The 23,396-nt window shown below is 48.2% G+C and overlaps 1 protein-coding gene across 9 annotated transcripts in view; it reads right to left on the reverse strand.

Annotated features, from left to right (window-relative positions):
- UBAP2L (ubiquitin associated protein 2 like) overlaps nucleotides 1–23,375 on the reverse strand; it is a 30,471-nt gene extending 7,096 nt beyond the window's left edge. For 3 of the 9 annotated variants that reach the window (XM_085082094.1, XM_085082093.1, XM_085082090.1), the window contains exons 1-19: nucleotides 23,299–23,375; nucleotides 19,290–19,419; nucleotides 18,624–18,701; nucleotides 17,389–17,499; nucleotides 14,604–14,772; nucleotides 14,168–14,263; nucleotides 13,406–13,451; nucleotides 13,025–13,137; nucleotides 11,371–11,445; nucleotides 7,975–8,027; nucleotides 6,416–6,501; nucleotides 5,792–5,963; nucleotides 4,730–4,931; nucleotides 3,295–3,572; nucleotides 2,844–3,016; nucleotides 1,962–2,151; nucleotides 1,347–1,401; nucleotides 722–896; nucleotides 452–524 (exon numbers count right to left, since the gene is read on the reverse strand). In XM_085082094.1, the coding sequence (XP_084938220.1) occupies nucleotides 452–524; nucleotides 722–896; nucleotides 1,347–1,401; nucleotides 1,962–2,151; nucleotides 2,844–3,016; nucleotides 3,295–3,572; nucleotides 4,730–4,931; nucleotides 5,792–5,963; nucleotides 6,416–6,501; nucleotides 7,975–8,027; nucleotides 11,371–11,445; nucleotides 13,025–13,137; nucleotides 13,406–13,451; nucleotides 14,168–14,263; nucleotides 14,604–14,772; nucleotides 17,389–17,499; nucleotides 18,624–18,701; nucleotides 19,290–19,379 (2,235 nt within the window). In that variant the 5' untranslated portion in view covers nucleotides 19,380–19,419; nucleotides 23,299–23,375. Of the gene's footprint in view, nucleotides 1–451; nucleotides 525–721; nucleotides 897–1,346; nucleotides 1,402–1,961; nucleotides 2,152–2,843; nucleotides 3,017–3,294; nucleotides 3,573–4,729; nucleotides 4,932–5,791; nucleotides 5,964–6,415; nucleotides 6,502–7,974; nucleotides 8,028–11,370; nucleotides 11,446–13,024; nucleotides 13,138–13,405; nucleotides 13,452–14,167; nucleotides 14,264–14,603; nucleotides 14,773–17,388; nucleotides 17,500–18,623; nucleotides 18,702–19,289; nucleotides 19,420–23,061; nucleotides 23,273–23,298 lie in introns of those variants that run through there. The other 6 variants (XM_085082095.1, XM_085082092.1, XM_085082098.1 and 3 more) reach the window with 4 other exon arrangements.
- Nucleotides 23,376–23,396: the final 21 nt, after the last annotated feature.

Below are 23,396 nucleotides of genomic sequence, written 5' to 3' on the forward strand. Positions count from 1 at the left end.
GTTACATCCCAACACATCTGTCTGATCAGAGGAGCAGGGCTTGATACCACATTTGCAGCAGGGAGATTTATTTTGCTGCAGAAGTTGATAACCAGGAACTGTACTGCAAGAGCTCCAGCAGTAGGAATGTTTCGTGACACTGCATCAGCTACCAGTTTGCTCTGACATGTGGCTGTGACTGCAGCACCCTCAAGGGTTACTGCAGGCTCCAAAGAAGGTGCTGCTCAGTCAGAAACAGGCAGGGTGTCAACACCCTTGAGCCACAGGTGCACAGACAGTGTTCTGACATAACCCCCATCCCCTCTCTCCACACAGCATCCAAACTCCAGCAGGACAGCCAGCAGCCTGGCAGCTCCTGTCACAACTGCAGCCCCAAGGTCAGGCATGCCAGTAGGCCTCACCAAGCCAAGCAGAAATGGGGTACACAGTGCGAGAACATACACAGACTCACCAAAAGAGTTGAAGTTGATGTTCGCCCAGAGGATGTGGATGAGGACATACTGTTCTGCTGGGTGGGTAATGCACTGCAGGAGGAGAAAGAAAAGGTTGTCAAACCAAGGTGAGAGAGTCATTGGTAGCACCATCCCATTTCCCATCTGCTCGAATGGGATGAGTCATCTTGGTCTTCCTCATTGCATGAGACAGACTCCGATGTCTGCTATAGATTCCTGCTTCTAGTTCTGCTTCAGAAATCCATCTCATCCCTCCCCCATGCACACACCTGCTGAGCTGAGCAGTGGTTGCACTGGGGAGCTCTTCACTGTGGCTCAGGCTACTCAGAGCTGTTGAGTGTTGGCTGGCTGTTGTCAGCAAGGACGATGCAGATACCCCATCGTTGAGAGGTGCAATACTGGGAGCAGAGGGGGAATCGGATTTCACTGCAGGGCCTGTAGCACCTGAGAACAAAAGCTTTGGGTTAAGGGCTGCTACTGGCAACTTCCAGAGGGTAACACAAGGGCAAGGATCAGCAAGTGCTCAGCTAAAGGAGCCAGGAGATCTGGGGCTTCCCTCACTGCTGCCAACCAGTTTTACACTTATGATTGTGTTCTATATCTCACTTTACCCCAATACTACCATCAGCTCTGCAAAGAGCTTCATGACCTACAGATGAGGTCCCTTCCACCCGTGAAGCAGAATAAATTATTGTGATAGGTGACCCTTCAAAGATCTCAAGGATCCATCAGCAGAAAGCTGAATGTTTCAAGGCAAGCAAATAACCTGAGTGGCAGCAATTAGTCCAGTGAGGAAGGGACTTGCTATCAGCACAGATAGAGCTTCTCATTCAAAGCAGAGAACATGAGCAGAACAAGAGATGCAAGATACCCGCTGCACTGGCAGACTCTTACCTTCAACAGCCTGTGTGGTTTGTAATGGCGTGGGTTGTACAGAACTGAAACCATTCTGAGGAGGAAGAGAAAAAAAGGAGTACTGGGCATTATAGCTGCGCATTTTCAGAGGCAGAGCTAGTGTCAGCTCTCTCCCACACTCCCTCCATAGTTATGAAAAGCTCCTGCTACCAACATATGTCAACAGATTGTGTTGGGGTCAATCCCCATGCCAGCATGGCCCTCAAGTGTATATCAGAGAAATCAATGCAAGAAGTTTCTCTGATGTTGGTAGTTAGACTGCTCAACATCTTCAACCAAAGTTCATTAGGCAAACCTGATGTTACTGAACTGGTGTGCAGCATGCAAAAACCAAATCCTTAAGACAAAACAAAATTCTTTGGTTGCACACCCCCCTCTAGCAGGGTAACTGCATGATACAACACATGCCCTGCAATCAACCTGAACCAGTGACCCAGGCACAAAATGCAGCTGGGAGCAGCTCTCATGAAAACCCACAAGCCACACAGTGAGGCTGGAAGATCACAGAACCATCTGATAAACCACTCAGCTTCCCCTGAGACACTTCACACGAGGCTCACTCAACACAATGGGTGGGCAAAGCTGTTCTCTTACCTTAGCCTGGGTCAGATCTTTCTGGGGCGAGGAGGAGATAGAATTTGGGTATCGCCTCGTCTGGGTGGATCTCTGTTCATACAGTGGTCCCTGAGCACTGTTCTGGGAGGTAAATGTTGCTGTCTGTATTGTGCCACTCTGGTAACCAGACTCCTGGCTTTGATTGGACGAAATTGTGGATGAAGATTCACTAGAAAAAAAACAAACAAATTTTACATTTTCCACCAAAATAGCCCTGCTGTAAGCTGCTGACCCAGACAGGGCTCTTTACTTCAAATACTCAAGATAAAAAGCCCCAAGCATCAGTATAAAGGTACCACATAAAGCAGCCAAGCTAAGAAACATGCCTGGAGAGCAGGGCTAGCCCAACCATGGACATCCAGCTGCAGCCTTGCCTCACACTGCTGTGCCTTAGGTAACTCTTCATGAGCTGCCACCACTCAGGTCCCAGCACTCAAGGGACTGGCCAGTTACTAAAGGTCAGCCCAACAGAAGACAAATGCTTTGCTTTGACAAAGCATCGTCACTATAGACACATGTAGCACTGTGTCCCAGTTTGCCAGGCAAAAAGGACAAAGCACTCAGAATCTGTTCACCAGAGACATGGAGCAGTTGTGCTGGGGATTTCCCTCCTGTGTTCCCAGCAACACAGTTTAAGGACAGCTGGAAAACTGCTTTCTGTGCAAGTACCGCAGGCCAAAGAGCGACAGAGCTGCTTGATGAGTCTGCTGGCAACTTGTGCTTTGCTGTTGCATACACTGTCCCCCCTTTGTGACCACAGCAGAGTCAGAAAGGGTCTACTAGTATGCAGGACAACTCAAGTCCACACGACCAGTGACCTTCCAAAGCTGCCTGCTTGGATTAATGGTTCCCAGTCCTCACCTGGCCGAGCTGGTATACAGGCTGCTCTGAGGCTGGCTAACAGCAGCGCTGGTTGTGGGCGTCGATTCGTACTCGGCAAGAACAGGCTCTGAACCAAACTGTAATGCCCCAAACTGCAGGTTGAGCCCTGAGATATCTGATGACCCAGGCATTTCCACCGCAAGTGCAGGAATCTGCAAGGAAGGTACAACACAACGGGTCAATCGTTCCCTGTGATTAGCCCAGAGAATGACTTTAGTACCCACATATCCCAGCACACAATGGCAGTTACAGCCTTGCAGCCTCTGAATTACACTGTTCAACCCAGGCAGGCACACAATTCCATCACCCCCACAAACACCCAGTGCTAACAGCAGGGAGGCCAAGCCCAGACCTTCCCTCAGCAGTCCAAACGGATGTTTCTGCAGCTCTAACACAATCCAGTGCCTCCTTCCCCACCACTGGTCTGCACCTTTGATGTTAACGATGCTTTTTTCTTTTGCTGCTTGAGCTTCTGCTGTGCTGGCTGGGGACTTGAGGACTGGTTGTCCGAGGACCCTGGGGACATCTGGGGAACAGGATTGGTTTTGCTGGGCAGGGGCGAGGATGGGGGTGCCGGCGTGGTTGTGGAGGCAGTCACCACAGGCTGTTTCTCCTGCATGAACACTTCTATCATGGTTGAAGTTGATGTGAAGCCCTGACGCTTGGTGAAGGGACTATGCAGGGAAGAGTCTGTTGGGTTCTTGAGATCTACAGGATGAGACGGAGGTGAGTTAACATGGTTTGTTTCCTTAAAAATAAATCAAGTTCTATTATTAAGAAAAATAAATCCATTTCCTCTATGTTTTGTCCTGAAGCCTGTTAAAATCAGAGAGCAGAGAACTTAAGCATCTCTGTTCCTAGCCTTGCACTCTCACCACCATCAAAACACCTTTTCAAGCCCTTCTTCCCTCAGTTTCTTTCACCATCTCCACAGGACAAAGTCAGCTTGCATGGCAGAAGTCCTCCATTCTCCAAGAAAAGCTGTACTTCAGAGTCCCTTGTGTGGAGACACTGCGTGTCAGAGTCCTGTAGGCCTCTTCCTTACCCTCTCATTAACATTCCTGCATTCCACTGCCTGCTCCTTCCCCCTGCAGGGACTAGGTATCTCCAAGCAATATCACTGCTTGGGGCTGCCTAACCTCAGGTCTTTGCACTACCTTCCTCCTCCAACTAAGCCTTTCTGAAGTTTATTCAAAACCAACTCATATTCTCTGTGACTCTCCTCTGAGGTTTCTTGTCTGAGAAGATCAGAAGCTGGCAACACTGCCTGTCACTAGGACAGGGCTCAATTTTTGTTTAGCTTACATTTCTAACAGAGCCATTTCCCAAAAACAAGCGCAAGCTGAAGGAAATGGCGCTAGCGCTCAACCACAGCAAAGCTCAGCTTCTTATCTGAAAAGAGCCTCTCAATCCCTGTTTATTCCTTCATGCCAGCCCAGAGATAGAGTTACTTCTTCGCATTTAACAGCAAATCTCGTTCTCTTAAAAGATATGAGTTCAGCAGGGAGAGGAGACTGACAAGAGTTGGTATTTGGGAGCTATTCTCCAGAGGTGCCCTTTCAGGCCTTTTTCTGGCACAGCTTTACACTGGGAAGTAGTTCTGTACACTCTGAGAGGCCAGATCCCTGGCCCTGGAGCTATCTGGAATGACAGATTCAACTGTTCCAAGTATAAAAGGAATAGGGAGAGAGTCAAACACACTACTACATTTTAGTTTCACCCACGGCTCTTTTAATTTTGCCAGCTCAGCTGAATTGGTTGTGAACTTGTGAACAGACTCTCTGCTGAATCCCTCCCACCACTGCTCTGCAGTTCTGGGGAAAGATGTTCCCTCCCCTCTGGGGAGCCGCGCTGCTTTTCCTTACCATATTGCACCAGAGACGAAGTCTGCGTGGTGGATCCCATGTCCCAGGAAGCAGCAGTCGTGCTCCCAGCAGGCTGGGTGTGCTGAGCTGCCAGCTGAGCCAGCGCCTGGGCTGTCTTGAACTGCTCCAGGAACTGTGACCCTGTAGTACTGCTGCCTTTGGCCTCCCCAACATCTCCAAACCCTTTCCCCAGCATGCTCACCTGCAATTTCAGCAAGGAGATAATATCAACATCTCAGAGGACAGGTACATCTCTTAATGTAAGCCCAAACCCACTGTACCCTGCTGCATCTCACTGGGTGCCTCAGGTTAACACTCCTGAGCTCCAAACACACACACACACACACACACACACACACACACACTCTCTGCTGGCAGGAAGAGCTCACAATTCTTTCCCGGCCTCCATCATGTGTGAGCACAGATATGTTCACCTCTTGCCCAAACCATGCCATAGTACAGTGTCACAGCGGGTTACAAAGGAAGTTAACAGACAGGATCTTAAATGTACTAAATTATTCTCATACATTCAGTTGCACTAAAAGAGAAACACCAGGAGATCTTGGCTTTACAGTTAATGTGGTTTTGAAAATCTTTCCTCAACTATCTCACCATTAAGTAAACAATTTTTATTTCTTTTTGCTAAGGTTACACAAAGCAGCATCTGCCCAGGTCTATGCACATCCCTGACTCTGACTCAATGTCTCCTTCTTTCTCCTGTCAATGGATGCCAGCACTCCATCCCACACCAGTTCCATTTCTCAAACTGTTGAAATTGCAAGCCCTGGACCACAAGTTTTTCCTTTCCTTTGAGCATGAAAGCATGTATTGCAAATCTCACAAGGGCAGCAAGGGAGGAATTTATCCCAATTATTTCAAATTGAGCAATGAACATCAGGCCACTTCTTTTAAAGCAGACTGGCAAATTATTTGGTTCTACCAGCCCCAAATAGCGAGCAAGTGTCAGGGCTGTATTTCCTACATTACCCAAACAGACACAGAACAACAGGGGATAAGCAACCTCAGCCAATCATGCGCTGGCAGGGACCAGCATTTCCTTACCATGCTGTGATGAGAGAAGGAGTTTCCAGAGGCAGGCTGGGACAGAGCACTCTGCTTAGAATTGCTGAACACCAGCGGCTGGGCCAGGGAAGGAGTCTGGGATGACTCCAGGTTTGTTGATTCATTCTCCATCGAAGAGGGTGTCTTTCCTAGCAGGACTGCAAGATCAATTCTGGGTAGACAAAGACAATAACCCACTGAGGTTACCAGAAGTTCCCACTTCCATTAGAACAGTATTACCTCTCCAGCCTCACAGCTTTTACTTTACAAATTGAAGGAATCTGCAGAACATTAACTCACAACTGCCAATAGCAACCTCAAAATGAGAGACCAACCAAGCAAGATCCTACACGGCCTTTGATTTTAAATCACATTTTACATTTATTTAACACAGCAAAATGCTCCCAAACCTGAAGAACCATCAACAGAGCCTAGGAAAATTCTAATCCAGGATTAGGACCCAGAAACTCCTAAGTCAACACTTCCATTTAATTCTACCTCATCTCATCTCATTCAGAACTGCTGCATTTTAGCTAGCTAGTAAGGTTCAGTTGAAGATGGCAAACTGCTCCAAGACCAATATGCTACTTTTCCCAGGTAAACAGCATCACCATGGGCTCTCACCTTTGTCCAGCTGTGATTGTCACATTCTCAGCAGGCAGAGGCACTGAAGACACATTGGAGGCTGTGAAGATCTTTGTCTCTGACAGCTGAAAAATAAAAAAGGAAAAAATAATCCAAAAGTGAGAACAGCATCTTGAAACAGTGCCTATGAAACAAAGCACACGAATGTTTGAGACAAACAGCCACAGAAAAACCTCAAAAAATTCAAGTGTTTAGACAAACTTCCCTAGCATTTGGCTCCTATCAGAATCAGCTTCTATTTCACTTGTTTCTTCTCAGGGAAGCGATCATATCACCTGCCAGTGGAAAAAAAAAACCTCCCAAATCCTTCTACAAATTTTCCATAGTCCACAAATCCTCTAAGACTCCTGGGACCTTGGGCTGTTGCTCTGAGTCAATAGCATGCTGCACAAATCTGCAAAAGCCCTCGCACAGGTAGGTGCAAGCACTGGTAGACAAGTCAAACTTTGGACTCATAGTTAAGCTTCCAATGATCTGGGCTCACCTGGATGATCTGACAACAGATCTACTTCAACTAGGGAAGGAAAAATAACATCACTCATAAATGGGTAGAGGGTTAGTGACCACCCATGATTAAGCCTGGAACATATCTAAATGTGAACAGCTTCTATTCCAGACTGAGGTGCTGCCACAAACTGAACTGCCAGAGTTTGAAAAGTAAGTCCAGAACTCCTGGGAGCATCTCACACACACTGAAGGTAAGAAAGACTCTCAAAGGCTTCCTGCTAGCAGAGACCTGACTGAACAAAGAAAAGCTGCTCATATCTCCAAGCACAGCAGTAGTGCTTCCCTCAGTCGGTGCCTGGAAAGGAAATGCTTCCCATGCTTGTCCATTCTGTTGGCTGAGTTAAAACGAACATGCAAAACTAACAATAATATTAAAAAGGCCCAACCCTGCTCCCATCTGCAAGAACAGAAGTCATCCCTTGATTTAGAGAGGGACTGAAGCCCATTTCAGAAGAAACTGATAGCTAGGCATTAAAAGGAGGACCCTAACAGTATCCATTCTCCCCTGAAGGAGACACCAGGTAGAACATAAAAGGTGGTGAGACACACCGAAGAGCATGTCAGAAGGTAAAGTCAAGAGCTTCTTTTCCGTCCAGATCACAATGACCAGCAGAGGCACATGATGTGTGTGAAACCATGAAACTACTGCTGGTGTGATCAAAGGCAAACCTTCCCTAACTGCCACTGCACTAGAGGAGGGGAGCAAGACTCCTATGTGGAGCCAGACCAGTTTTTGGAAGAATTCCATCATGCAGTTACTGGAAATGAGAGGACCAGGCTCACTGCCCTAGGAGATCCCTTCCTGTCTTGGGCTCCTATGACAAGCTCTATTACACATATCCTTTAGAAGCTGCGACAACTTCTCATTTATGATAGCTCATCATAGCTCCTGGAGCTGGGAGTCCGGCTGGGGTTCTGTCCACAGTTTGGGGAGGATGGACTTTTGAGCTCCCCTGGCAGCTCTGTGTGTACAGACAGGACAGCAGCCTGCTGGCAGATGCACAGAGGAGGTCGGTTTGGAAAATACCTACATCTTCATTCCAGTCCTCCGTGCCCCATTCTTCTGTCGCTGCCCTCCATGCACCTATAAGGACAACAACAGGTACAGAAGTTATGCATGCATCAAAGCTCTACCTCCAACACCTGGGGGAGCACTGGGGAGCATTGCAGAGAGCCAGGAGGACTCCTATTTGCCAACCAGACAAATAGAAGCAGTCAACTCCAACCCATGCTTCATGATCAAGGTACTGTGATGGGATCACCCCTGCCTTGCTTGGCACAGACTTGGGGTGAAAAAGAGGGTCTACTGGGCTGGCAGATAGGGCAATGCACACCCTCCCAACACCCAACAGGGGAGCTGAGCTTAGCAAGGACGCCCCAGCATTGTCCCCAGCCTCCTTATGCCATTTTCTTAACTCTCCCTTGTACTGCAGTAGCTGCAGGTTTGTGCACCCATAAGCAGTCAGCGTTACCTCAGCAGCTAAGACAGAGCACCTCCCTCATGGGCTTCCTGACAGCTCTGGCACAGGATCTTACCATCCAGGTAAACCTCAAGTTTCTATAAAACTTAAGGATAACTGGGCCATTCCCATGATTCATCTTCCCCCCGCTCCACCCCATCAAAAAAGTCTTGAAAGCTCAGTGCACCAGAACCTCTTGTGCACAGGCAAATGTGACTCAGAAAAGAAAATTTAAAGGACTAAGCAATTCCTGCATTTTCTGTAACCAGTTTCAGAGATATGCTCAAAGTGTGCAGCTGAAAGAACCAGGGAGAAAAGCGGAAGACCTCAGCTGCCAATCCAACACAGTGCAATTTAAGCAAGCAAAATTTATCAGAAAAAAAGAGTTGAAGATGCCGCCAGGCAAAACTTGTTCCAGCTCTCACTTTCATCACAGTTTAACCTCTATACTTTGAATATTACAGGGCAGTTTCAGATTCCTTCTAACAACTAAAATTTGGTTTGAGAGGAGAGCAGGAGCTTTCACATCCCCAAAAACCTCAGAGCATAAAGCGAGCCCCATTTTGCGCAGCTTGTTTTCAGTCCACACAAATCAGATCAACAAAATCTGACAGTGCCAACAGGGTTAATCCTGAAGACACTGTGAGAGAACAAGCTGGTATCAGCCCTTTTACAGCATAAAACACAGCACATGGGGAAGGCGAACATTCTGAGTTCTCTGCAGGACACAGATCTCCCCATATACACTTTAACTGTGTATTTAAACAACTGCTTGTCTAGAACTGGGAGATTTAGCGCATTAAATATCTGTGGATTATTCTGTTTTCATTGCTTTTTTGTTTTGCTTGACAAGATGAGCCAATTCAAAAAGTCTCCCAGGAGTTTTTTTAAAATATTCAAGTTTGAAATACAGATATTAATACAACATCACTTGCCAGAGCGCCAGGGGTCTTAAAGCACATTACCCCTTCCTCCACAGCCAGAAGCATCAACAAATTCAATGCAAAACACATCCGCAGTTTAGAAACCTAAATTCCCCCAGTCCTTAGATTTTTGGAGCCCTCACAGCAGTACCAGGAAGGCTGCTTTCCAGATTTTCATGGATCAGAAAGATCCTTCTAGCCAAAGCCTTACCCGAGAGGTGAAGTGGGAGCTGGATGTACCAGCAGCTGGCCCATAGAGCAGGAAGACAGGAGAGTTGCCCCAAGGAGAGTTTGTGCATGCAGAAACACAGCATGGGGTTCTTAAGTCTTGTTTGTTTGGGGAAAATAAGAACAGCAAAGCAGCACTAAAAGCAGAAGGAAACCCTGCAGATGAAGAGCAGCCATTGACAGGGCTTTCCCGGCAAGTCTACCCCTTGAATACTGGATGCTGACTCAGCACGGCTCAAGCTCCCTACACACAAAGGGGCAGATGGAAAATCAAAGACCTGCAATGTATAACTGGGCATGCACCAGGAACACTCCAGAAAGCTCCCAGCCAGCACAACATGGAAAACTCTTCTAAAGAAACCAACTGTATCACTCTCCATCAATTTCTTCTGAAAGGGAGAGCTGCAACACAAGCAATACCCTGAGCTTTCTAACACCATTTCAGACAAGTGGCCTTCTGAACAGCAAGCCTTCCTCTCTGCTTTCAGAAAGTCCTTCAAAGACCTGCTGGTCTTTAAGCTCCTCAAGCCAAGAAAAGGGGAAAAAACAAAGTTAAGCTAACGTCACATGCAAATATGAATATGGTGAAGGAAAAAAATCCCATTGCGTCTCCAAGATTTTCACATTCCTTTGCAGATGCACTCACTCTTCATTTTAAACTGGGAGATAACCACCCAGCTTGCTCCTCCCACAGCCCCACAGGCAGTCTGCTGCCTCTCAAGGACTGGATCCAGGCTTCTCACCCTAGACTGGAAAGGCAACAGACCCAAAAGACCCCACTCTGCACCTCAACGGAATGTAAATTCAAACAAAGCCAAAGGGCAGCAAAACCATAATGGCAGTGCTGGAGCAGATGGCTGGTGCTGCCTGTGGAAGTTAAAGATTAATCCTGAGGTAAGAACCAGGACATGCTGCAACACAGTAGAAGCACTCCCCGTATGTCTGCTGCCTTGAGGCCACTGCATGAGAGATTCCTCTGTCTCAACACTTCTCCTCCTGCCCTGACCTTCAAGAGGTAAGTGGCAAGTTCTTCTGGGAGGTCCCTTAGCCTCAACTTCAAGACCTCAGGCTAGATGGAGAAGACAGTCAAACAGGATGTTGGCCATCAATGGAATTCTGTAGAGATAAGGCAAGCTGGATCATCTCACAGGCTTCTCTTGGCCTCATAAGGTATAACGGTATAAGAGCAGGAAATAAAGTGGCCAGGCACAGAGCAGCTTTGCCATCAAGCATCCATGTACTCTCAAAATCCACCATCATCTTCAACTGCAGGCAAGCGAAGAGCAACCAGGCAGCCTGAGCATGCCAGAGCAGCCACTGGACACTGCTCATCCAGCAGCAGCCATAAGTAGAGGCAAAGCACAGAGAGAGTTGAGACAGACCAGATGTCCTTGCAGCAGTGTTGTGACCCAAAGCAAGGACAGCAGGGAGGCCAGTGCGAGGTCGCTGCAGAAATGGCACAGGGACAACAGCAAGTCACAGCTTTCGGGATGTGAGACAAAGGGAATACAACTGAGCTGCCTCATACTTCCTGCCCTTGGGTGGGATACTCTGTCACCAGTGCTGTGGACATGGAGCTGCCCTGGGCATCAAGGAGCAAGGGCTGAAGTTAAAATTTGCGTGATCTACCGGAATTGGTGTTAGCCTCTCCCAGTTTACATTCAAGGTGTCAGCATTAGTAAAAGCACAGTCAGAACAAATGTCAAATATTAATTAAAATTAACAAATTAAGAGAGAGAAGAATGACATATCCACAGATATTTCAGATTTTTTTTTAAAAGCTATAAAGTAAAGGTATCCGGGGCAGTTAGTGCACCTGGATGTATCGTACCAGGAGCAGTGTCAAATTTTCGGGGATAATTTGACCCCTCACCCCCAATGAAATCAAGTCCTGAAACAAACAAAAAAAAAAAAAAAGAAAAGAAAGACAACCAGTGAAATTTTGATGTAAAGAAGTGAAGGTGAGTTTCATTGCCCCCATGTACACCAGTCACATTGTACCGGTGGATATTATTAAAGAGATGCCTGTGGCTACTAAATTGGAAACAAAGCAACCACACGCAACACAGGTGATCAGTAGTGTTGCATAATAAACTTTACAGCTATGTTGTACTACTATAGCAAATTTGAGTGTTCCATCAGAAAAATCTTCAGTTCCCCCTAACCATACTCTAACCCACTTCATTCCACAATTCCACAAAACATCAACACAGGAAAAAGAAAACCATCCACACACAAGCCTGTTCCCACTAGACAGTTAAACTTCCAGCACACAGAGCTTGTCCACTCCCATCCCTTTTTCTGCAGAGGCAAGCACACCCACTGCCCCTAACATATTCCCACACTACTCCCTCCGGTATTTAAAACTTCTTTCTCAGCTGCCAAGAAGATGATCACTGTCTGCTGGTGTTTGACAAATCACCCCCCTTCCACAACAGCCGTTTTCTGAAGGAAAAAACCAAACCAAACCCAAACAAAACCCATTAAAAAACAATTGAACCACCCCCACCCCTCTCCCTGACACTAACAGTACGGAGTAAAATGCATCCCAGTTGATGGAACTTTAATTCTCTCTTTCCAAACCTATCAATTTTTCAGCAAAACCAAGAAGTATAGAAGTGGCCGAAAACACCGTTAACACAGGTGTGGATGCTTCTTATACCCAAGATATAGTATTTACTCAAATACTCAGTAATTGTGGAAAAATAGTTTGCCTTTACAGTGGTGCAAGATTGCTCCATAAAAAAGACAACAAAACCACCACTGAGTCCCTCCCAAAACAGGCTAGCTACAGTCAAAGACTGTGACTGTCCCATTCTCACTGTCTGAGTTCACCTGTGTCTCAATATTGCACATATACGAAACAAATCCCAGAGCACCAGTTTTCCAATGCAGGAGAATGTGCAGGGGGCAGCTGGGTGTTCAGATTCACCCAGCGAATATGTTTGCTTCAAACACGGAAGGAAGAATTGCTTTCAGTTCGTTTCTGTAACAGGGTCCCATCCCACCAAGGTTTGAACAAGATGACCATGAAATAGAGAATGTTCAGAGTATCAAAATTGAGAGCAATACATCTGACTCTGAGTAATACCCTCTGGAGGATGCACCAAACAGAGGGAGAACTTGGACCTGCTTATCTAAGTGTTATCCAAACACTACAGTTTCTAAAAAACACTTTTCCAAACAGTAGCATGGTTTCTACTGGGAAACAAACAGAGGAGAGCGTTCCTGTGCCTCTCCCAGGCAACAACACCTACAAGCTCACACCAGAGCAATCATCCAGATCCCCTTTCCAATGTGCAAAGGGCACAAAGTATCAGGGTCACTGAAATCCATCTCTGAACCAACAACCCGTTCCTCCATTGCTGAGCCTAAGACTTGCCCAGAATGTCCTCAGTGCAACTGGATGCATGCAAAATCCACTCACCGTCTCAATACAAACCAGTACACATGCATGTGAAGACACTTACTTGTGCCATCGTCTGGCTCAAAGCTCGCAGTGTTGTTCCACGTGCTGTTGTTGCTATTCCCATAGTTCTCATCTGTGCTGGTCGGTTCGGCATAGTCAGCTGGGTTGAAAGTTCTGTAAGAAATGCAAAGATGGAAATAGTCACTCTGCCAAAGCATTTTGAAAGCAACTGATCTTATTCAGACCATGACACATCTCACAAGGAAGTTCTCTCAGCACAGAGATGCTTCAGCTACACCAGCCATCCCAAATTCAAGTTACCAGGATGCAGTTTGGGCCTTACTAACAAAAAAAAGGAAAATGGGAACACAAATGATTGATGCAAACAGTACTATTCATGCACAGACTTATTTTTGCTGTGGTTTGTGTCAGTGAAACTTACCCCATGCCCTGGGCAGAAAATCTTCCCCCTCGCCGTCCAGAGCCACCTGTTAATACACATACACACGCACTGCTAAGTGTTGCTTGGCCCTACGTCACCGGCGAAAGAAACACTTGAACAATGTACAGACTTCTGATGCTCAGAATATGAAAGTGGAGAGGATCATCCTGGGTTGATGGGATTTCCAGCAACATCTTTAGATGTTTTCGAATGACCTCAGCTGGCTGGCAGCATGATTAGCAATGCATCATTCCAGGCTCAAATGAGGCTTCCGGCTGGCACAAACCATAAGTACTAGACCCCAGGCTCTGATTTCTGCAGTACGTGACCACAGAAACAATTCCTAAGCAGCAGATGTAGGGGTAAAATTAATTTCTGCCCCAAGTATTTAAAACCCAAGCCAGTGGTGGTGCTCAGATACATGTGCAAGAATGACAAGGATGCAGGCTGTTGCTAACAAGCCATTGGCCCACCTGCAAAATAGTCAACATTGGGTTTTTTAAATTCCCACCTCCGTAATATAGCACAATTTTTTTCTAATTCCACAGGTGGGATGCAAGAACTAGGTGCAGTTTCTAGCATCTTGAAGATGGGAAAGCAACGTGTAGGCACTAAAAGTAAGCACGAAAACAGAAGAATTAAGTGCATATTTTCAGTTTGGCAATTCCTCCCATTAAAGAGGCTTCAGAACCTCATGGGAGATAGATACACTGATGTCATTCCTCTCCTCCCATCCCACTGGACCTCACATCCTGTGTGTACCTCGGCCTCGGCCACGTCCCCGCCTCCCTCTTTCTGTGCCTCTTCCAGAAGATCCTCCACTCTTACCACCATCTAGTCCATTCTCCTGGCCCCGAACTGAAAGACAGAACAATGCAAAGGCAATTTCAAGACTCATCCTGCTTTAGGGGGGATGCTATACCAGACCTCAGACCCCAAAATGCAGTGGCTGTGTGGGGGACCCCATCACCACATGCTCCCTGAACTTTTGATTTAAGCTGATGATAGTGAGGGCATCACCCAAAGAATCATCTCAGACAGGGGACCATTAAACAGATCTAGACACACACACACGAGTGGTTTTCCTCCACACACACAGGTAGATGTGCCTGCCCAAAAAGCTTTACTGACAGCTGCTACACAGCACTGAGTACTTCAGTGTGAGAGTTTTGGAGGTTATTAAAGGGCAGGTCCATACACTCTCTTCCACGGCTGGCACCTCGCCCTCGCCTCGGCAGCCCGCCACGTCGTCTGCTGAAATCCCGCTCCCGCTCCCGGTTTTCTCTGTTTTCTTCACTGGATTCTGTCTGTCCACTCTCCTTCTGTCCTGAGACACCTTTCTTCTTCCCAACCATTTCCCAGGAATGCTGAAGGTTTGCAGAGGGTAGAGAAGTGAATCATAGTTTGATCAATGAAAGATGCAAACACACAAAGATTTAAACATGCTACAGAGAATGTAACAGGAGTCTCTGGAAAAATGATTTCCAGACCAATTTTTTTTTAAGGAGTCTTTATCAGCCTACACATGGCACACCTCCTTCTTTTGAGGCAAGCTTTCTTACAACTGACTGGCATGCAGTTTGAGGTAACAGGAGATGACTTATTCTATTTCTGCAAAGATCTACCAAAATTCTTCAATGGAGAGGGCATGATACTTCTAGTGTTCAAAGCATGGATGAATTTACCTTGCTTAAGGGAAAAAACGCCTGCCATTTCACACAGGTCACCAGGAGCTCTCAGAATAACCTAGGTAAATGTTTCATAGTGATCTGCAGTCAACATTTGGGGGTAACTTCTTTTTGCAGACGGAACGTGGTTAACAAAACCCCTCCCCTAAGTATCAGCTCAGATGGAGAAAAGCATCACATAATTTGTCCAACAGGCAAGTTCAACTGCTAAAAGTTAAGCCTGCCTCCAGCTCACTGCTGTGGGCCCACACCCATGTATTTTCTGACAGTCTGCAGTGGTTTCATACTCTTAAACAGATGTTGCACACTGTCAGAACAATTAAACTTAGTCTTAAGTCATAGACAATCACCTGAAAATACAACTGGCAGACAAGTCAACAGCTGGATTTGAATGGCAGAATGCAGGGACAGTGACAAAAAACCCAACAACATATAGTATAAACTGCCATCAAACTCAAGGCTTCCAAAGTCTTTCTCTATGAGTACCTGGTTCAGAAAAAACCCTTTAAAATTATAGTATTCCAAACAAATATTATTCAAGTAAACGTTTAAGCAAACCTAATCCAATGCTAAGATCAAGCCTACTCCTTTACTGTTTGGAATACAGTTACACTACCAGTAACTAGCTCAGCAAGTAAGCTGTCTTCAGCACCAGAGCACCCAAGCAATTAGCAGGTCTGTTTCTTATCAGAAAATACTCTTTCTGGGATTGCTGCACAAGCTGGATCCAGGCCAGAAGCAGCTCCAAGGCACTTGACCAATGGCAGTGCAGGAGCTGGCTGTGCACAGTGATGCTGTGACCGCAAGGCTGGAGCAGTGGCAGCCCAGCACTTCCTCTACTAGCTCCCTGCCTGCCTCTCCATGACCCTGCCCTGCAGGGCCTTGTGTTGCTTATCCACTAAAGGGGTTGCTGCTACACAGCACCATGTGCTGCACACTGTCCTGGATGCTACTCTCATAAGCAATGTGTTTCTCCAGGAAATTAAATTGCTATGATAGTAGGGGTTTGTTCTCTGACTAGAAGTCACTGATTACTACAGATGGGGAGGAGAACAGAGTTGTGGTAGAGCTGTGCCTCAGCAATGTACATCCTTGTCATCCCCTTTTCTAAAAGGATTTTCCAAAAGCTACTTTATTCAGTTGTCAATGGAAAGGCCTTTCTAAAAACAAGATAGAACACATACATGCGCTGTACAGAACTTGGCTGAAGCCAAAGCAAGCAGAGAATCAGACACTGGGGGAGCAGCTGCAATACACAGAATATAGTCTGAGGTGTCCAGCGTACCCACATACCCCAAGGGCTTATCACAGGCAAAAAAATGAGCTAAAGCATAATATTCTAAAATTATATTTAGACCATTAACTCTATGAAGAATTGAGTTGGCTCCAACCAAACCAGGGTGCCAGGAGGATGTGTGAGATCAGCAGCGGTTTGGAAGGACCTTACATTCACAGGCTTTTTCTTGGGGTGTAACAGAACTTGCGTCTCTGCTGTCTTTGTCACAAAAAAAAAAAAAAATGACACCCTGTACACAGGCAGAAGGTTTCTCCTAAATAAGCATTCTTATTCATGGGGCTGACCTCAGCTTGCCTGAGACAAGCACCTACATGAGGGACAGCAGCCAAGCCCAAATCCACAACAACAGCAAAAAGGCCCTCTAAACCATGGCATGGGCAGCAGCACAGAAGCCAGTCAGTGCATCACTGAGAAGTGAATGTTTAGGGCCAGAAACACAAAAACTGTGTTATTCTGACAGAAAGGAACCACAGCTGACCCATACCTGCTTTTCAACACACATCACTCAGCCCTGGTGGGGAAAGGTAAGTTCCTTCACACTCAATGGTGTGAAAGCACATACAGATGCCACTGTACTATTGTTTAACTGCTTGGATTCAAAAGTAATATTAAGGAAATTACTTATGGCAGTTTGGCAATTCCTCCCATTAAAGAGGCTTCAGAACCTCATGGGAGATAGATACACTGATGTCATTCCTCTCCTCCCATCCCACTGGACCTCACATCCTGTGTGTACCTCGGCCTCGGCCACGTCCCCGCCTCCCTCTTTTCTATGGCATGTTCTCCTCAAGTCCTTTGAGCCTAAGGCCATTCTCACAGCCCATGCAAGCCCACAGAGAGCAGTATTCAGCAACCAGGTCACAGGCACACTGTGCCTGCTCCTGTGGAACCAGTCGGTCATAGCGGTTCTCCTTATCTTGACATTACTGGAAGCCTCGCCTCCAAATATGCAGTTACACTGAACTAGGCCTCACCAGATTTACAGGACCTAATCCTACCGTGTCTGGATTGCCCTCCAGCAGCACGTTGATGGCTCTGTTGACATCTCCGTTGCAGTCATGCAGAGCAATCACACACTCATCCTGGTTCTTGCCCGTGATGTCAATCAGCTGTAGGGAAGACAACACCACAGTCAGCATGTTCCAAACCAAGATGGTACCAAAATCTCTATGGGTCTCTCAGGAAGCAAGCAAGTTAAATTCCAAACCAGAAACCCTTCCAAAAAATTGAAGGGCTAGGGAATCTCCCCAGCCTTCTCAGCTTAACTATGTTCTTCAACAAGAAGTAACTGAAGGTGTGAATTTGAGTTACCATTGTTTCACCATGACCCAACCTACAATCTCCTTTTCTCAGGATAACGCTGTTACCTGCAGAGACAAACTGAAAGTTCAGCAAGAAAAAAGTTGCTGCAACTGCGTGGAGGAAACCCCAAACGCAAACACAGGCTGGGGGAGAATGGATGGAGAGCAGCCCTGAGGAGAAGAACTCGGGGGTGTGAGTTAACATGATCCAGCAATGTGCACTGTCAGCCCAGAAAGCCAACACTGTCCTGGGCTCACCCCCAGCAGCATGGGCAGCATGCAAAGGGTGGGATTCTGCCCATATGCTCTGGTGAGACATGCCCGTAGAGATGCCTCCAGAAGCAGGAAGCTGCTGAAGTGAGTCCAAAGGAGGCCATGGAGATGTTCTGAGAGCTGCAGCCCCTCTGCTCTGGAGACATGCTGGGAGAGTTGGGGATGTTGAGTGGAGAAGTAAAAGCTCCAGGGAGACCTTACAGCCCCTTTTAGGGCCTAAAGGGGCTCCAAGAGAGCTGGAAAGGGATTTTGAACAGGGAAGAGTCTGGAGTGACAGGATGCAGGGAATGGTTTCACACTGCCAGAGGGCAGGGTTATACAGGCTATTAAGAAGAAATTCTTCTCTGTGAGGTGGTAAGAGCCTGGCACATGTCCAGGGAAGCTATGGCTGCCCCATCCATGGAGGTGTTCAAGCCCAAGTTGGACAGAGCTTGGAACAACTTGGGATACTGGAAGACATCACCATAGTGCAGGGGTGGAACTGGATATCCTTTAACATCCCTTCTGACCCGAAGCATTTTATGATACAACTTTATGAAGCCAGTCCCAGGAAATTCAGGAAGCAACCAGGTGTGTCCCTCCCACCCCCAGCATTCACAGTACTCCCAGCATTGATTTTGCCTTCCTGTCAAGTGTTCACCTTCATTTTCCACACTCACTTGTTTCACCTTCTCCTCAAAGTCAGCATCGTTGTGGTCCGAAATCATCTGTGCAAGTCGAATCTGTTCCGCAGTGGCCTAAAGAGATCAGAGAGACACTGAGTGCATAGTCAAGAGCGGTACATTTCCAAACGATCCTCCAAAGGCCACTCTTCTTCCCCGAGTCCTCTGGAAACTTCAAAAGGAGTCAGTATGGCAAAGAGAAGGCACAAAAAAGAGTCAGAGAAGGAAAACTCCTGGGAGAAAGTGAGATGAAAAAGGAGCAAGAAGAGGAGTCTGGAAAAAAGTGATTTACTGTTGAATGGCCTCATGGCACCAGATGAGCAGCAGCCACCCAAAGCACACCTGTTTTGGGGCAGACCTTACCACCACCGGACCACCAAGACCCACTGCAGGTGGCTTCTCAGCCACTTGCATTCATTCATTAAAGGGTGTGAGGAACGGACAAATGGAAGTAAAATCAAATCTCAGCAGCACTGAGCTCCCACTTGAAGATACTGACATGGAAACCTCAGCATCAGTGGCTGCCCAATTAACCTGAGTGGCAGCAGCACCTTGTGACACATGGGGAATTCATCAGGCAACTCCAGCCGTTAGCACGGGACAAGATAGGAGTGCCAGGTCTCCACCTACAAACTACCTGGTTTCCATGGACACTGCCCTTACCTGTGGCCGCTGCTTGTGCTGCGTCTGGCTCTGTGTCTGTGTCTGCTCCCAGTTCCCCCGGGCTCGGTTAGTGCCCACCGATGTCATCATTTACAGTATATACAAGTAACAGTATTTACAAGGTTGAACTCTGTGGTGGGTCAGGGGAGAAGAGAGAATGGACCGTTAGAAACCAAAAACAAAAGGCAGCACCAAGACTTGAACAATCACACAGGCAACAGAGCCAGAACGGCTGCTGCAGACCCCCACCTGCCCCACCACTTCCCTAAAACCACAGCAGGCAGTGGGCCAGGCTGCCATCACCATGTGCTCCCAGCACAAAATGGCCACTTGTGCCTCTTGAGGTTTCTCTCTCAATATCATGGCGGAGTGTTCCAGGTGGGAGCAAGCAGGTCCCAGTAGCAGAAGTAGAATCATAGCCTCACAGACTGGTTTGGGTTGGAAGGGACCTTAAAGCTCATCCAGTTCCAACCCCTTGGGATGGGACACCTTACACTACACTAGGCTGCTCCAAGCCCTGTCCAAGCTGGCCTTGAACACTTCCAGGGATGGGGCAGCCACAGCTTCTCTGAGCAACCTGTGCCAGGTCCTTACCACCCTCATTGTAAAAAAACTTTCTCAGGTAATCTAGATTGACTCTCCTTCAGTTTGAAGCCCTTCCCTGGATTTGAAGTGAAGAGCTTACCAACTTCTTGTTGAAACACATGCGTAAGTGGGCACAGATTTGCCATGCGCCCAAGTTGAGGCTGTGGCCATCAACTGGAGCAGGAATACTTGAGAAAAAGCTTCCAAGAAACTTCACTTGGAAGACAGAGCATCCCAGAGCCTCATATACATCAGCTAGGTCCCCTTTTCCTTTCTTGCCTTCAAAGCAAAAATGCTCCAGCAATAAGCTGTGCTACAAGTCTGTGGAATTTTTGTTTTAAAGAAAACCTGCCCTTGCAGAACTGCCAATTTTTGCTTATTTAAATTATTCACCCAAACTGGAAACATTAAGTTTTTCTTAGTATTCTGGATTAAAAATATACCCAAAAAGTGAACAAAATGTCTACAAAGAATAACAGCTACTAATATTGTTAGGTAAGTGCTTGGGACAAAAAATCCCAAGAAGAGTTTGAGTGTCCAAGGCAAGAAGAGTTTTCTAACCTCACACTGGGCCTCAGGACAGGGGTTGTTAGAAGGGGATTAGCACTGAGGTTTTACCCTCCCTAGTGCCTTTCAGGCACAAGGGAGGTGAGAGACATCCCTTGGCACTTGTCAGGGCTCACAACTTCTGAGCCCCTGAAATTTCAATAATTGCAGAATTCACATTTTTCTATTTCATTACTAAGGCTGCAAAGCCTTCCCCCAAAGCAGCAGAACATGCTGCTGTGCCTCAGCCACGATTCTGGGATATGAGAAAGAGCCACAGAGTGTAGGGGCAGGGAGAAAATCTTAGCAAGACAATCTGACCTGCAGCATCTGATCCAAAACACTGCTGTACATGAGCATGGCAGCACAGTACAAAACACGGTGTGCCAAGTAGGGAAGCCCAGAAGCAGTGTTAGCAAATATCCCAGGAAAAGCTGGGAAACCTGTCAAAAGTTTGCAAGCACCTGACTGGGTGAGAAATCTTTCCCAAGAGCAGGAAGGCACTAACATTGCCTCTGCACTGTACACATATCCCCCATGCCTGCTCCCACCTGCCTGGCCTTCCTCTGTAGGCAAGTTTCTGTGCAATTGCTCCTGCAGCTTCCCACAAAACCTCCAACATTCCCCCTTTATGGCCAGCCATGCCTCATGGCAAATTAACACCACAGTTTTACAGCTATACAGTGCCAAGGCGTGTTATCAAGAAACAACCCAAGCTACCTGCACAGCCACCAGGAGCCCCTGAGATGTGGGGAAGGGCACCAAGCCCGGGCTTCTGCCAAGGCAGAGCAGACAAAGCCTCCTGTCCCCAGCCATCCCCTCCATGCAGGCTTCTTTCCCATAGTATATATTTATTTTTGCTTTCTTCTAGTTCCAAGTTTCACACACAAGCAATTTGTTGTATTAAACCAACCTGGCAGCAGAACCACAGGCCCAGAGGGAAGCGATTCCGTACATTCGCAGGAGCCCAGCCTGCAACTTCCCTGGGCCACAGTTCCAGCAGACCAAATCCAAACCTTGTGGTGCAGTGCCCAGGCATTGTTCACCAGCTGCCTTGCTCTGCCCTGCGCAGCTGCATAGCTGCCATCAGTAACATGACCATTTGTCCCTTAATGTGCAAAAACCCCCCCAAAAAAATCTACAATAAAAACCTCAGCCAGGCCCTGACTCTGCTGAGGCCATCAGGTAAGAGGGTGTCCCATGCAGACCTCACAGCTGCCTTGAGGAAACAGGATTCAGCTACTGATAACTTAGTCCTCAATGGGAGAACTTGAGACCAGCTCATGGGCAGCACTGAACCACAGAATGTCTACACTGGCCCCACAACTGCACACGAGTTTCCCAAGTCAAACTGCCCTCATCAAAAGCATTTCACCTCTTCTTTTAAAAGAGAAAACCTGCACACATGCACCAAGAGGTGGAAGGGCAACTCCAGCCAAAGCGAGTGCTGACCAGTCCACACTGGAGCACCAGCATTATATGGGGCAACAGGACCAGGCTGCACTCACAGGGCTCAAGGAAAACAAGAATTTTCACAGCTACAGGTTACAACATCCTCTCGGCAAAGATGCTGCATCAAATGAGACATTTACTGTTACCCACTTTCCTTCTCTGCCTGCCCACCAGGCCTAAAGAGAAGAGTCTCAACTACACAAGTGAAGTGTGGAGTCTCCAGAAAACGAGGGGATACAAAAATGTAACAAACTGTTCATTTTATTAGAAACGTCAGGTAAGTTACAGTTTCAGAACCAGGATCTGTAGGTCCCATGGCTGTGCCAGACCTGCTGGCTACTGCTCGGTGAGCCCTGGCACAACCCAGTCTCAGTTTCCCTGATGTGTTAATACAGAAAAATTGTATTTTCATCCCATTCCGACAAAGATAAATTAACACGCACAAAAAGCTCCAAAGCCCCAAAGGAAAGCACCAGAGAGGGCAAACTTTCCCTACAACATGGGGCAAAGGATCCAAAAGAGGGTTATCGGTGTGAGAAGTTTTTCCCCGGAGCAAAGACATGGCGGCCGCAAACCGAGTCACACTGTGCATGCAAAGCACGAGCTTTTAGGGAGATGCTCCCGGATTCACCATCAGAGCCCCCGACTTGGAATCGACGGGCAGCGCATTACCGGGGAGTCTCCACGGCCGGAGGGCGCAAGTAGAGCCCCCAGACCGGGATGAAAGGACGTGGAACAGGGCGGCATTTGCGGGCCGGGGCTCCTCCAGGACCCCCGAACCGCCATTGCCCGGGAATTTCACGTGGGCAGCAGAACCACCCCAGCCACGGCCGCCGGGGCGCCACCGAAGAGCAGTGGCGGCAGCGGGCACGGCGGCCCGCGAGGAGCCCGGCAGGGCGGGAGCACGGCTGCCATTGTTACCGCCGGCAGCGACGGGGACGGGCGGGCCCCTAGAGCGCGGCAGGGTCGGAGCCGCCCGACCCCGCGGCCCAGTACACGGCACACAATGGGGCGACAAACCCGGAGCGAATTGGAGGGCGCCAGCGCGGCCGGGCGGGAGCCCCCACGGCGGTGCCAGGCCGAGCCCGCAACGGAGAGGCGGGCGAGTTCGGGCTGCTTCCGCCCTCATGGCCGCGGCCGCCATTTCACCCCCCCGCCCGCACCCGGCCCGCCCGCCCGCCCGCCTCACCTGCGGCGGCCGCGCGCTACGACAGCCCCCAGCTACGGCCCGGCCCACTAGGCCGCGCGGGGCCCAGCGGTGGCGGCAATGGGGCTCAGAGCAGCCCCCGGGGCACCGGACGCAGCGGGGCCTGGTGGGCGGGAAGCGGCGGGGCCGGGCGGGCAGGGGGCGGCGGCGGGCGCCGGTGGGGGCGGATTAGAGGGCCGCGGGGTACCGAAGCCGCCGCCGCCGCCGCCGCAACTTTACCTGGGTCCGCCCGCACTGACAACTCCCCCGACCCCGCCCCCAGCACGTGACCGGGCGGGGCGGGGCTGTCCGCGCCGAACACGTGACGCACGCGGAAC

Source organism: Lichenostomus cassidix, chromosome 25 (assembly GCF_008360975.1).
Source record: "Lichenostomus cassidix isolate B80296 chromosome 25, HeHo_3.0, whole genome shotgun sequence".
Classification (NCBI taxonomy): domain Eukaryota; kingdom Metazoa; phylum Chordata; class Aves; order Passeriformes; family Meliphagidae; genus Lichenostomus; species Lichenostomus cassidix.